This window comes from Coturnix japonica, chromosome 2 (genome assembly GCF_001577835.2).
Source record: "Coturnix japonica isolate 7356 chromosome 2, Coturnix japonica 2.1, whole genome shotgun sequence".
NCBI lineage: Eukaryota > Metazoa > Chordata > Aves > Galliformes > Phasianidae > Coturnix > Coturnix japonica.
Window position 1 is genome coordinate 11,993,460 of NC_029517.1, and position 14,528 is coordinate 12,007,987.

At 37.3% G+C, this 14,528-nt stretch overlaps 1 protein-coding gene across 23 annotated transcripts in view; it reads left to right on the forward strand.

The window, feature by feature from the left end:
* PARD3 (par-3 family cell polarity regulator) overlaps positions 1 to 14,528 on the forward strand; it is a 424,465-nt gene that overhangs the window by 151,371 nt on the left and 258,566 nt on the right. For all 23 annotated transcript variants that reach the window (XM_032443027.1, XM_032443040.1, XM_032443035.1 and 20 more), the window contains exon 4: positions 10,586 to 10,764. In XM_032443027.1, coding sequence (XP_032298918.1) covers positions 10,586 to 10,764 — 179 coding nt within the window. The remainder of the gene's footprint in view (positions 1 to 10,585; positions 10,765 to 14,528) is intronic.

Below are 14,528 nucleotides of genomic sequence, written 5' to 3' on the forward strand. Positions count from 1 at the left end.
TAAATTAGAATGTGAGGAAAAAAAAAAAAAAAAAGATGATACTAAGAATTGTTCCTTAAAATCCTTCGTTCTCAAGTGGATTAAAAAATAATTCCATCAGTAAGAGAGATGCGTCTCTTCTCTTTGGCTTTTTTATTACTGTTTTCCTTAAATTTATCTCATTCAAGATAACTTTCTTCTCTTAAGGAGCAAAGGATATCTGGATTTCATTTCATAGAGCCTTTGTGGAGTTTAAAAAATAATTCAAAATTGTGATTTTTTACTTTTGGCTGTAGTAGCGGTATCTTAGAGGTATGCAGCAAACAGACTGGGTAAGGGAGTCCTACAGGTGCTGAGGACTGGCATATGGGGCAGACTTCCTTTGCCTACTGGCTGTGGCACCCAAAAGCATACCTGGGTGCCCTCATGCAGAAAGGTAGCTTCTCCTTGCACCTTCCTGCTGACTATTAGGTGGATAGTGACCCCTTGACATTCCTGTTTTGCTGTTGGATATGGTTTTTGTGTAGGCTGAGATTGTTAGCCTTGATGCTGCAAGGTCATATCAAAATGCTGGGCATGCAAGGAGGCATTTTTTTTCTGCATTTCCTGGCCTGGATGGTTGATTTAATCTGTTGAGATTCCTCCTTTTCAAGCGACAGCCTTCAATTGTTCATATTTGTGGAAGAGGACGACATAACATACAGTGAATATCCTCTCCTTTTCTCAGCGTATAAATACATTTTGAGTTGCAGAACAATAAACTAAAGAAGGAAAAATCCTTGGTAGTATAAAATGAATATTCATAATTATTTTTTGCAATTAGTTTTTTTTTTTTTTTTTTGTAAACTAAAAGTATGCCTGCCTTATGTCTCCTTTCTTTGTACAGATAATCTCAAATTGTTGTGTCTTATTATAGGATGATATAAGGAGTGAGGCTTGTGGTGTGGAGACAGCTTGGAAAAGTTAGCTGATGGGAACCTTACAAATTCTGGCACGAATTATATACCATAGTATTTCAGTAAATATCTTCTGTTAGTTCTGGCTGATGCTGTGTCTCCTCTATGAAAGATGATCGTCATCACTAGGCTAGAACCAATCACAAATTGTAATGAAAATTGGCAACTGTAAGCCTGTAAAGTCATTGATCCAAAAATGCATGTCTTTCATGTAGTGAGATTTCTTTTTGAACTTCAGCTGAGGATCTTTTTATTTTGCTTATTCTTGGTTTTGAACTTTTAGGAATAATTTTTGACTCTCTTCAGCCTTAGCAATGTGAAATGAAAAAATAGAAGTGAGAAATCAGTAATTAAGCATGCAGAGTACCGACATGTTTCCAGAGTGAACAAGGGAGGAGGGAGGAGGGAAACTGCTGAAGTTTCTCCAAGGTATAGAGAATATTCTGTGTTTCCAGAAGAGAACAATTCAGGCTCCCTGTTGCTGTGAGGGCTTGGTAAAGTACATGTAAATGCTCAGCTTTGCAGGTATTTAAAGCAGCAGGGAGGTTTCCCACTACTTGTTCAGTTTAGGTTTAAAAAAAGGAGTTGTAGTTGATGAGTATGAAATGCTTCTAGTAGGGAAGAAGAATTAAAGCTGTCTATTGGTCCATCACTCCTTGGAGAGGAGCAGATATTCCATTTTATTATCCCATTGTGGGCATTATCTAAACAATTGCACTAACAACTTCCAGTGTAGTCTAATTTGCCTTACTCCCTGTTTGGCTACTGGGAACACCAGAGATTTTGCAGGAAGCGGTCTTTAGCCTTTAGAGCTAATGAGTAGATTTCAGCTTTTAGTGCTGATAGCAGCTTATTCCCCACTCGTATAATTGGAAAGATCTTGTTTGTAAGTTGTTTGTAAGCCAGTAGGTTTGTGCTCTCCCCTGTTGCCTTTCATGGCTTCCCAGACCACACTCTGACCCACCTCAGCAAAAGGCCAGGCACAACATCACGTTTCTAGCCTAGGCACGGCAGCTCTGTCACTGCGCATCCATCAATGGGAAGGGTTGATGACATTTCACCTCAGTTAAACACGCAAATACTTGATTTGTCTTCAGGGATTCAGCTTGGTACTTGGAGCTGGATGATGGAAAATAGTGCTCTCACCTGGAGATCCTTGTGCTCTTGAGCTTTGCCTTTGATCTGTGTTAGTTAGTTGAGCTGTGCGGAAGAGCCATCTGCTAAAAATAGTTATCTGAGCATGTGGGATGATATGACATGGACTTTTCCTGGCAGTGGTTAAACTCTTTTGCTTGTCTTGGTCATCAGTGGCAGCTCTTAGCTCAGTGAAACATTAACGCATGGGGATTTGATAAGCTTTAATGAGAACATGTTTCATGAGTGTACCAACATGTTTCTAATAATCCTAGTAAATGTTTCTGTCATGGAAACAAGAACAAGTGCCATTAAGATTACAGAAGCTGTTAGTCATTTTTAATAGTGTTCAGGACTGTTATACACTATATCTTGTTATGAAAGTTCTTTCCAGTTTTTTTGTTTTTGTTTTTTGTTTTTGCTGTGTCAGAAACTAAGAAGTGGGCAGTAGTACCTGTTCCTTCCCATGTCTTTTGTTCATCTATTTTTTCATCTTCAGTTGCATATAGATTTGAAAATATACACATAGATCATGTTTGATTAAAGTGTTTTAATTTATTGCAGTAAAATCTTCTTGGTTGTCGTAACTATCATGCTTCTGTAAAAATCTGTCTCAATAAGTTCTGTCATGAAGGTATGTGGATTTTGGGCAACAGGTGTTCGGATCCACCTGCTGGTACTGGTACCCCAAAAGTCTTGCCTTCAGCTGCCTTACAGTGGTCTGTGAACTGCATATAATGTGTTCATCTTCATGTCTTAAAAACACTCAGTTGGCTTTTTGATTAATTTTTTAACTTCTCCAAATGGAGCGAGGCTGGAGCTTACTTTGCCCCATTGGTGTGTGGAGAAGGGGGGCTGGGTACTCAGTGTCTGCTCCATGTAGGGAAGGCTTTGGAAGTAGGCAGATGCACCAGATTAGCATCCAAACACTTTCAGAGATGGAATATTCATCTGATAACTAGCTAAGAAATACCTGTTCCATTACTGTTTCAAATGTATCCAGGGTAAACAACGTTCTTTTATAACTCATTTGTGGCTTAAGGATTTAAGATACAAATATCATCCTCACTGCCATCTGTTCTTTACCATACCCTATATACATGCTGACCTATTCAGTGATGGTTGTGCTGTGATGTTTTTACCAATCCATGTTTCTTTATTTCTAAAACCCAGCAGAAAAGCTTTATATTTTCATTCCCTTGCTGTGCCAGTGCTGTTTGGACAGCCTTGATAGGTAGGGCTTCCCTCCATGTTGGGACAGGAGTGCAGCAGTGCTGTTAATGGGCAGCCATGATGCTCCTCTAGGGCCATGCAAACCTTTACAGTTTGAAAAGTCAACCAGCTCTGTATATCAGGATCCAGTGGGTGCTATGTTGGGATCTGAGAGAGAGTAGGGTGGGAGAGAAATTCCTGCTCCAGCTTTTTAAAGCTTTGTGTAACAAGAGGTCCCCTGCCAATTGCACGCACACCTGCTGAATTACAATCCAGCTTATCTAACTCCTTGGAATCTGGATGTGATCCACATATGAATTTCCACCTCATGCAGGAGGTGATGTATGAGGCTGTGTCAGCAACAGATGTTGAAAGAAAGTTTGATTTTTAGGAAAGTCAGAACTGAAAATAGGCTGAAGAAGCTGACCACTAGTTTTGAAGTAATATCCTGCATTGCAGAGTATTGGCACATTTTTCCCACCCCTGTTACTGCTACTTTCCCTACTTTCTTACACTACTTTCCCACCCACTGCTGTTTTTCTCTGATTGAAACTCACTCATGAAAGAACCACGGTGTGTTCTCGTTCTTCCCCAGTTTTTAATTCCTTTTTCCAGGAAAAAGTTGGAAACTTCTTCCTCTAAGTGAATGCCTTTACAATCCCACTAAAAGAATTTAGACCACATGTAACATACAGATTTCAGATCATGGTAATTATTCTTACTAACAGTAGCATTTCTAGTGTTCAGTTTTAGGGGATTTTTCAAAATTGTAGCAAGAATAATATTTAGCAACTTGTTTGGTGTTACCAACTCAAAGTAGTTAGGAATTTGCTCTTGTCATTGCAAACTCCTGCCTGTGCAGCAAAATTACTTTTGAACGAAGATACAGGAATACAATTTTTTGTATTAAATAGCTAGAACTAAATATCAGTAAGTCTTATTAGCTAGGCTTACTCTTTGATGTAAGCAAAAATATTTCAGAAGTATAAAGTTGATGACACTTCTACTGTCGTATGAATTTTTGAAGAAAGAATGAGCAGAATTCTATTTGAGAATAATTCGCCACATCTTGGGGCCCATAAGTGCATTCTTCCTAGATCTCTGGCAATGGTATGAAAATAGGTAACAGGATAATCTAGAATGATATGAGAAAAGCCTCGATGAATGCACTCCCAAAACTTATACTGCAGCTCATTAAAACATACTGAAACATAATTTTTGACAGAAATGAGTAGAACATTTGTAAGATCTGACATTTTTGTCTTTTCTTTTGGCATGCAAAGATATTTGCATTTAAAAAAAAAGCCCAGAGAAAGGAAATGGAGATAGTGTACGTAATTAAATTTTAATTTCAGTTTTAAAGATCTTTCACTAATTAGCTTTAAAAGTCAGTGTCTGAGTAGATTGAGTTTCAAGGTGCAATCATCTTTTTCCTCCTGGATATCAGTATTCAAAAGTAAGAAGAAAGAATATTAAAGAAAGAAGGAAGACTGTTATTTTAAGCCTTTCAAGGATTTAACATTACTTTGTTATTAAAATGTCTGTGGCATGTTGTTGTTTTCTTATTTTTAAATTTAAAGTCACTGAGCAGGCATGGTTAAGAAAATAGAAAACTTAGATTTTACTAGAAGAAATTGAAAACGATACTAAGTCAGTTATGACTTTTTTGATGGATTGGCTGCATTCTTTTTACTGTCATCCATTCTTCCGCAGATGATGACATTTCGACACTATCCTGGATGGTTTCTGAACAGTGTAAGACCAGAATAATAGTTACAAAAATGAACAGCAATCGAGAATTAAGGTAGAGGTGAAGTTATGTATTGCTTAACACCGTGCAAAAACCATGGGAAGTGCTATAACCATGTGTGACGCATGAAAGGAAAATATAGATTTGTGAGTGAAAGAGAGATTGCTAGTAACAGAAGGATAAATCTGGGGAAACAATACGTATAAAGAAGACTTTTTTGTGGCTTAGATTTTCACCAGTTAGAGAATATTCATTTTGAGAAATGTTGTAAATTCTTTGTTAAACAGTAGTTACATAAGTGGAATGGATTTCTGAGGGAAAAACAGTGCTCTGCACCAGGAGAGTGTGAGTGTTACGTGTAAGTTTTTCCTTTGCTGTTACTCCTAAAACTTTGTTTCTGAAAAGATCTGTAACTGGTAGTGTGTGGCTACATGGTGCTACCATTGTGCATCTCTCCCAGCAGTGCTATCCATATTGCATACATGAGTTTGCTTACAGGAAAGTTTACACAATTGTCCAAGGAGTATTTTACCTCCTGGAACTGCTTATCATTTTAATATTTTTTTCTTTTAAAATTAAAGTTGCCTACTTTTTGATTTGTACTGTTAATCTTGAAGACAAGTGCTGGCTAATGTTCATTGTCTTTAGGTTTAATGCAGTCTGTAGATAAGTTCACAGTCAGTTGGTTTTTTTGTGTCTCCAACTGCTTTTCTTCACTCTGAAGAGAACAAGTGTTGAAAACCTGAGTTGTAGTCCAGCTTGTGGCAGCCTCAGCGATCTTTGGAAGTCATTATCATCTTGCCTCTGGAGGCTTGCAGGAATGAAAGTTGATCAGCTTTGGGGGATCTGAGATTTCAGAGGTCATAAGGGATGTTTGTGTGTTGCTGTGCCCAGCAGAGTGGAACAAGGAGCTGGACTGGGCCCACTGAAATTCGAACCATTGCCCTTGGAGCTGTGTGAAACTGCATGCTAATCTGAATATTTGTATCAGATATTTCAGTTAAATATTCATGAAATCTTAGCTTGTACTTTCAAGTACTTTAAGCTGAAAGAAACAGCCCCGTTCTCCAGAGTCCCAGGATAGACCTAATTAATCATTTTTCTTGAAGGACAATGTGGACTCGAGTGCTAGGATGAATTGGCTGGGTTGCACAGGCAGGGAAGCCATTCAGTCATGTCTCCTGTCCTTAAACCACTTGACTGTTGCTGAGGTAGGATGTATGTGTGTCTTGTGTATGCAACGCAACGTACATAGTGCACGTTTTCTTCAAGACGCTGTCTAACCTGAGAAATATCCGTGGTGAAACCTACTCTTTTCAACAGAGGTTTTTTGCTTTTACTGAATCATTGTTTTCCCTGAGAAAACTCATGTGAGTGTGGAGAAAAAGTAGTCTGACTTAGGTCTGCTAATCAGCTTTGGGCCTGATTGTGTGAGGTGGACAAAAACAGCCTTAAGTCTATTTTTTATATCAGTGTCTTAAACTCACTACACGCCAAACTGCAAACTGCCGTGACAGTGAGGAACTGAAACATCAGCTCAGATCTTCACAGTGTTAAATTGTCTTGGCTATGCTGTACCCATCCATCCATATGTATATATATATATTTCCCCAGTCGTTTCTTAGAGGAAATTGGTGAGAGAACATAGATATATTAGCTTTGCACTGAAAGACCACCAGCCTTTGCAGTGCATGGTTGCAGGCGAGATGAAGCATACGGCTTTATGGATGAAATTTGCCAGATCCTCTCATGCTTTTGCTCGTATGCTTATTTGAAAATCAGAAAAGGTGACGACCCTTTTAAAATAAAAATGGAATTGCTGGCAGGAAGGAAAGGTACAACTCTGTGTTCCTAGCATTTAAAGATGGTTATAAAATGTACATCGACTGTTTGTATAATTTATAGTGAAACTGCTGTTGCTTTTAATAAAATGAGACTTGCAGTCAAAGTTTCATGGTTATGAATGTGAGCATTTTGTTACCCAGCTTGGATTTATCCTACAAATATCCATTTTCTAACATAACTGTGGCCATATACATAACTTAATGGGATTCTCTGTCACACATAATTCTTTCTCAAGTTCCAGTGTTGGACTTGTTGCTGAATACTTAAAGTCCTTGAATATGGCTCAAGAACTGAGTTAGTGGTGGCTTTCATGATTTTAATTTAATTTTTTCCTTAATTCTTAGACTTTTAAAACTTCCTGTAATTCATTATTAGATTTACCATTTCAAGTGCTTATTTAAAAGGCACCTTAGCTGCAGAAGCGAATCAATATTTACAGTGCATTAGTGCCACAGAGAATTTGAAGCCTTGTGATTAGAGTTCATTGCTGTTTTATCCACTCTTCAAAGAAACCACAGACTTCAAACAGTATCAGCCATCATCCTGAAATCAGTGACATTGCATTGGTCCCATACATACTTCATCTAGTGATTTAATTATTAAGTTCCTTTCCTTTGATTTTTCTTTTAATATTTTAAAGGATATCCTCTTCAAATCTATAAATTTAAGTAAACCAGAAGATTGCAACCAACAGTATATTGGTAGAAAAATCTGTTCTGTATATGCTTTTTTATTGTTGTTTTAACATACAGTACAGAAACCTTTCAGAATAGAATTGAAGAATACAGGAGATTATATTTAGAACTTGTGGTTAACACAGCATGAGTAATATTTAATTCCTGGATTAATACCTGGTGAGGTATTGTCCATTGCCAAGGAGCAAGCACTAAAGCTCTCTCTGTTTCTCTCATTCCAGCGTTAACAAAAAAATAATAAAAATTACCATCTGTCTGTTTCTAGTTTCACCATGAAAATGTGTAGAGGCAGAACATGTAAATGAATGCCTTTTATAAATCACTTAATTGTGAATTTTGTTTAGTAATACAAGTCAGATTTCCTTATCTACAGAACTGTTTTCATAAGGAACAATTAGAAATGATCAAGCTGTATCTTTGTATTGACAGAACTACATTTTTGAGAGAAGTGTATGATAAATGCCTGTAGGTGCATCAATAGCTAGCCTTAATAAAATGACATGGGCCATACTAAAGGTAGCTCATTACCAAAGAGATTTTTTTTAGGGAAAATCCTCTCATTAGTGTTTTCTTTAGAACATTCATATTTGGGAATTCTGTTGCATAGTCAGCTTTATGTATTGTGTGAAGTCTCTGACACTTTGCATCATTCAAACTCTGATGTTTTAGCTATGAAGAAAAAGCCAACTCAGACGGAATTTCTCTCTCTTCTCCAGAATTACTGACCATTTTCTTCCTTTATTTCTTGGTTAGAAATTCAACTTCTCCTCTTACAGAAGATCACTGAACTGAACTTTTGTTTTGTCAAGTAATTTGAAGAAAGAGTGTAAAAAAGAAGAACATTTTGCATTCGCTGTGCTTATATATATATAGATGTAGGAGCATAAGGAGTAAGTGAACTCATGTTTGAAAATTATAGTTCCCTGTTGTAGGGTGGGTAGCTAAGGCAAGCAGGATAATATTCATGGGCTGCTGCTTGGAACAAATATAGATTGGTATTTTTCTTAAGTGGCACACTCATAGTTCAGACCTTCTTTCTTGACCAGACTAATCCAATAAATGAGAGTGTATGTTCGGAGCTAAGCCAGAAGCACAGCCACTGCTGTTAATGGGTCACTTCATTATGCTCTGTGCTGTTGTTGCCAGTGACCACAGCTGTGGCACCTTTGTTATATAGATCTCTGGTGATTTGATAGTGTACTTTTATTATGTTTACTATCTAGAGGGAAATGAGGAGATTTGCCTTCAGCTGCTTCATGAAACTTGAAGTAGTTGAAGACAAAACAATCAAAACTCTCAATTATGAGTTTTATTAGTATAGACTGAGTATTCAAACTCGAAGTAGAAGTTGACTCAGACCATAAATAATTTTCTGCATAATTAATGGGATCTTTCCTGAAATATTATTTTATTCACTCCTTGTTGCATTATACTTTTATATACATGTTTATAGAAGAAAAATAGAATTCTTTGCTAGAAATTAAGAAATTATCTCTTGTGAACATCTTTGTAATGAAAATGAAAAAATAAAATAAAATCAGAGGAAATGGAAATAATGCAGTGTTTGTAGGAAAAATACCAATTAATCCTCTGTTATCCTTGGTTACCAGGTTGGACTTGAAATGGAATGAGTGTTTTGGTGTTTTGCCATGTACCGCTTGTGCATATCTCAGCAGCATGATTCCTGATTGTTCTGAAAAACCTCAGCTATGCATATTTTTTTCTTTTTTGTGTAGCATGATTTACCATATTCCTCTGTGTGTTTATAATGCCATATAAAATGAGATTTTGTATTTTAATGTTGTTGTATGTAGGTTTAATATAAAAACATTGTAAAGCTTAAGACTAGTCACTCCTCAGACTGCTACCACTATGTTTTCCTGATGGTATTGGGAGACATGAACCTTCACCTTCTTCAGGAAATATTTGATCGTGGCATTGAAAAATAGTCCTGGTTATCATTCTCAGCTGTTGGCCATTGTGCCTTTCCTGGTGATTCTGCTGCTTATGTTGCCATAGTTTTCACCTTTTTTGCTTTGCATTCAAGGTTCTCGGTGTAGCAGTAAAGAGAAATAAGGCTGATAAATCACATCACCTCCTTTTTGGTGTTGAGTGGGAGAGTGCTAAAAGGTCACAAATGCCAGCAGTGAAACTTCTGTTTGGGCACAGACACTACAGATGTGTGGATATTTATTGTAGGATAATAAATGAAAATGGAAAAATGAAGTTGTATTTCAAGAGAAACTAATGTGCCATCAAAGTTTCCAAAACTTTGACCTCCACATATATTACAAATCCCTTTCTTTTTCTGCCTACCTGTCTGTTGCATGGTTTACTACTAATGAAACCTTTTTCTCCTGTCAGTTATACTAGTTGGAAAGCTAAGGGAAATGGGATAGATCAGCACAGATCTTGTTTCAGCTATCAGGAGAAGGAAGAATGCAGAGCAGAAAATGATCACTTCCTTGTGTTCTGAGAAAAGAACAGAACAGATACTTCCAAAGCTGAGGAGGCTGCCTTTCCCTGCAGATAGGCTGCTCTGCCATCTCTTGCATGCTCTGGCTGGTGGTACCCACACTACAAGCATGTTGTGGGGGTGCAGGAAGTGTAAGCTTAGTCCACTCCTGGTTTTGGCATGAGACTGTTTGTCTACTTGCTCTTTACATTTATGTTACTTCAGTCAGTTGTTCAAGCTTAGGTGGTTTTTGTGTTTTTCACAGCAACCAACAGATGGTAGCGATACCATTTTGTACTTATCAAACCAAAGAGCTGTATTAGGGTAAGAGTTTTGTTTGGCCCTTGTTTCCTTCTTATATGGTCAAGCAGCGAGACTGTGGTTTTAAAAGAAGCAGATCTTGTCCTTGAGGAACTATGCTGGGTCAGTAGCCACATACTCTACAATATCACATTTGGCCAAAACCACCCATCCAGAGCTTGAAAAAAATTTTCTTTCCTGATGTGAAAAACATTTTAAATCTAGTCAGTGTTTATTTACTGTCTGTTTCATTCTTCAGATATGCCTCTTCATGTACGGCGGAGTAGTGACCCTGCACTGATTGGCCTCTCAACCTCTGTAAGTGATACAAATTTTTCTTCAGAAGAGCCTTCACGGAAAAACCCCACAAGGTGGTCCACAACAGCGGGCTTTCTCAAGCAGAACACCCCTGGCGTACCCACTACACACGACAGAAAGGTATATTTTGGTATATTTCTTTACTCCTCTTCATTCAGTAAATGTGAAATGTGCATACATTTTGACTTTTCTTTTTGTCCTTCTCTTAATGGGTAAATGTGCATTTCCTGACTTTGTCCAACCACACTATCAGCTGAACACAGTTTCATGTGTACCTTTTGAGGAAGCCCTTAGTGATACCCACAGCAGGCATTACAAATGTTTGATTTCACCATTAATTGCCACCAAAGCTCTGATTACTCCTTATTCTGCCAATTGGACCTAAATACTGTCACATGTTTTCTTTGAATGCAAATAGTCTCTATAATGATTTCCACTGATCTCTGCAGAAGTCCTAATGTCATTGAATAATCTTCATGCCTACAGCTACTCTGACTCTGTCTTTCTGACACAGCAATGCTAGTTTTCATTTTCTGAGTCAAGTAAAGCAAAACAAAAATTACAAACCCTATCTCTCTTTGTTAATGTTATTAAAACTAAAACAGTTTTATGTGCCTGATATTTGCTTCCTTTTTTTTTTTTTTTTTTTTTTTTTTTTTTTTTTCTTTCTTCTCCTTTCCAATGTGGTTTCAGTACCTCTACCTGCACTCTTCTTTAAGTAGAGTTGCCTGGAGATGTTGTGACCAAAATGCAGGGTCTTTATCTTTAGGTCTCTAGGTCTCGCCTTGATCAGAATTTTGGGTAGGTAAAGGTATATCATTACTTGTGCTGGTGTGACACAGAAGTGTATGTTGATCTGAAAAGTATTTCATAGTATTCTGATCTGGAGGAGAAAAGTGATAATCCCTTTGAAGTGTTACTATTTTCAGTTAATTTTTCTGAAATGATAATGAAACTGCACTTCATTACTCCACTAGCATAGATATTGGAGAGCCAGACATAGCATAATCAGATTTCTTTTAGTATGTGAAGTTAGCAGAAATTGGAGAGTTGAACAGCAGCTGATCTTTCACACTCATGTTCTTGCATCATTAGTTGTTCATTATGAACTTGCTCATGATTTTCATGAAAATATTTGATGTCTACTGAAGCATGGTGACCAAAATGGAATTCCCGTTGTGATGGGAAGCTAGCGACAAAGGAATATTAAATCAGGAAAATGGTGGAGAACTAATGTACATTTGTTAGCACAACAGATATTGTTAATGTTTATACTGTTGGTTTTTTTATATCTTATTTTACACACTGTATACATCAGTCCTTCAAATAGAACTGATTGCTTTGTAGGTTATTTTTAATAGATAAGATGCAGTAAACAACTGCAATTGAATAATAATTGCTTGTACACCATATGTTATGAATATTCACTGAGTGAATTTGTGCTACATTGTTTGTATTGCCAGCATCTTGATTCCGTCGTGTTCATCAAGATTTATTAGTGAATCCTATTTCTTTTAGTAACTGATATTAACAATTCTCCTTTCATATCCCAATACTAGCAGCAAATTCATTTGCATTGTTATTCTAAAATTCATTATTTCCTCTACATTTAAAGAATCTATCACTTACCCAAATACTAACAGGGAATTTTTGAAGTATATTTAGGTCGTTTGAACTATAACGACTACTCACTACTATTTGTTTTCTTAAGCTACTCGGAATAACAAAAAGAGATGGCTGTGCTTTGTTTCAGATTGTTTCACTGATTATAGATGACACAGACATCTCAAGCAAAGCAATGAGAACAATCTTAATTTTCTGCTCTGTGCATTGGGCTTGAGCACCCATATATCTTTTGTGGGCGGTTGGCACTACGTAATGTTTTTACTGCATTTCCTTTTCTTGACAGCACAAGAACATATGTTCTTGGGCTGAGATTTGCAGCACAGTTGTAGGTTAGCAACTTTACCCCAGCAATATCTATATGTCTCTCACAGAAACAAGAAAAGGGTTTCTGGGAGAGTTGCCAAAAGCTTCATCCACCTACTGACTCTAAGAAGTGACATTACTTTCAGCCCGTCACCTCTAAAGAGGAATAATTGACAGGTAGAAACTCTGTCCAATTTTTGGTGGAATTAGCAGAGAGAAGCTGCATGTATCTGGCAGAAGGGATTTATTTCTCAGGGGCAAGTGAGAGAAGGCTCCTCACTGGTGTTTATTTCATTTTGGGTAAGAACAATTTGAAATGGCAGGAAAATGGGCAGATGCCCAAGATTAGATGAAATTAAGAGGAGAGAGTGCTGCCATGCACTGAAGGCTGTGAAGAGCCAGGACATATGCCAGTAGTTCCGGGCACATAAAAACAGATGAGGGCACCAGGAAAGAGGAAAAATATGGGAGAAGGATCGTGTTGATGAAGTTACAGTGCCTTTATATATTAGGATGGAAGTGATTTCTCATTTTTTTTTCATATCCCTTTATTGAAAAGAAAAACGTTTATTCTTGTGATATGTCAGTGCTCTCTGTGCTTCCTTTGAATTGGAATTTTGACTTTTTCCTGTGTTGTCCGGTTGTACTTAAACCTTGTAAGAGCAGCTTGAAACCAGACGCTTTCTGTCTGAAACCATTGATGCTTTCTATCCAATAGTGCTCATGTGTTTGAAGAATTATCGTGATTATGGATTTTTAATACAAGTTATTGTAATATTGGAGGCTGTAGTCAGCTCTGTAATTCCTGTCCTCTTCCTTCTGCATCCTCCTGACTGGTCTCAGTCAAATGATAAAGTCTCCTCCTCTGTGCAAGTATTTACAAAGTCAGCTCATGATCATCAACCATTTTCTTAGGTAAATTCAGTTCTCAGGATTCTTTTAAAAGTGAATATTAAAATAACTTTCAAATAGAATTTTGTGCTTGAGACATATCTGCATTACATAGTGATTCAGAGCTTGGCTTAATCACGTTTCTTGCTTCCTTGAGCCATTCTAATGAAACAAGAAATCTCTTAGTAAAAATATCTTCTCAAAGGCCTGCAGTAATACCTGATTTGCAAGCTGTAATTTTGTTTGAATTTTATTGAACTGTACAGTTGAACAGATTGTATGCAGCTCAGGTGCACCAGACGTGGTTCCTTCCATCACAGTAGAAAATTTTTTGATGTTTTCTTTTCTGAATAACTGTTAATTTGGCTCACAGTCTTAATAATGTAGAATGAAAGCCTACTGGCTTAAGTAGCTGCCCTTAAAACAAGAGCTGCAGTAATGAAAATTGTTTCCTTTCCCTTAGATGTTTGTGTTAGTGTACAAGAACATAAATGCAACAACCAGATATGTTTTCTCTTATAACGACTGTGAGTTAATTATCTCCCCCCACCCCACCTTTATGATTTTCTTTTTTTTTTTTTTTAAATTTGCACCTGTGTTTGTGATGAAGAGTTGCATATTATTTCAAATTACTTATACTGCTAATTTAGTTAATCTGTATTGCTTGAGACAGGGATATAGAATGACTACGTGGCTTATGAAAAATTTCCCACGGTGACTTTTCTGAGTTTGATTCATGTATTGTTGCATCTGAGATAACAGCAGTGGTATAGCATAAAGAGGCAATAATGTACGCTGATAGAGAGCAATGGGAGAGAAAAATGATTGTGCACGGGCTTCTGTGCCTCTCTCGCTCCTGGATTCACCCACCTGGAGCAAAGCAAATGGCATGCAACATGCTCTGCAGGGTGGATCATCAACAGCAAACACATAGCTGAATATACTTGGCACATCACTTTTTTCCCTCTTTTTGCCTTTGCCATTTAGTCAGCAGCCAGGTTTTTTGCTGTCTGTTTATGTAGGTTTCCCACATCTGTATATGAGGTTGAGAATAGCCATGCCTT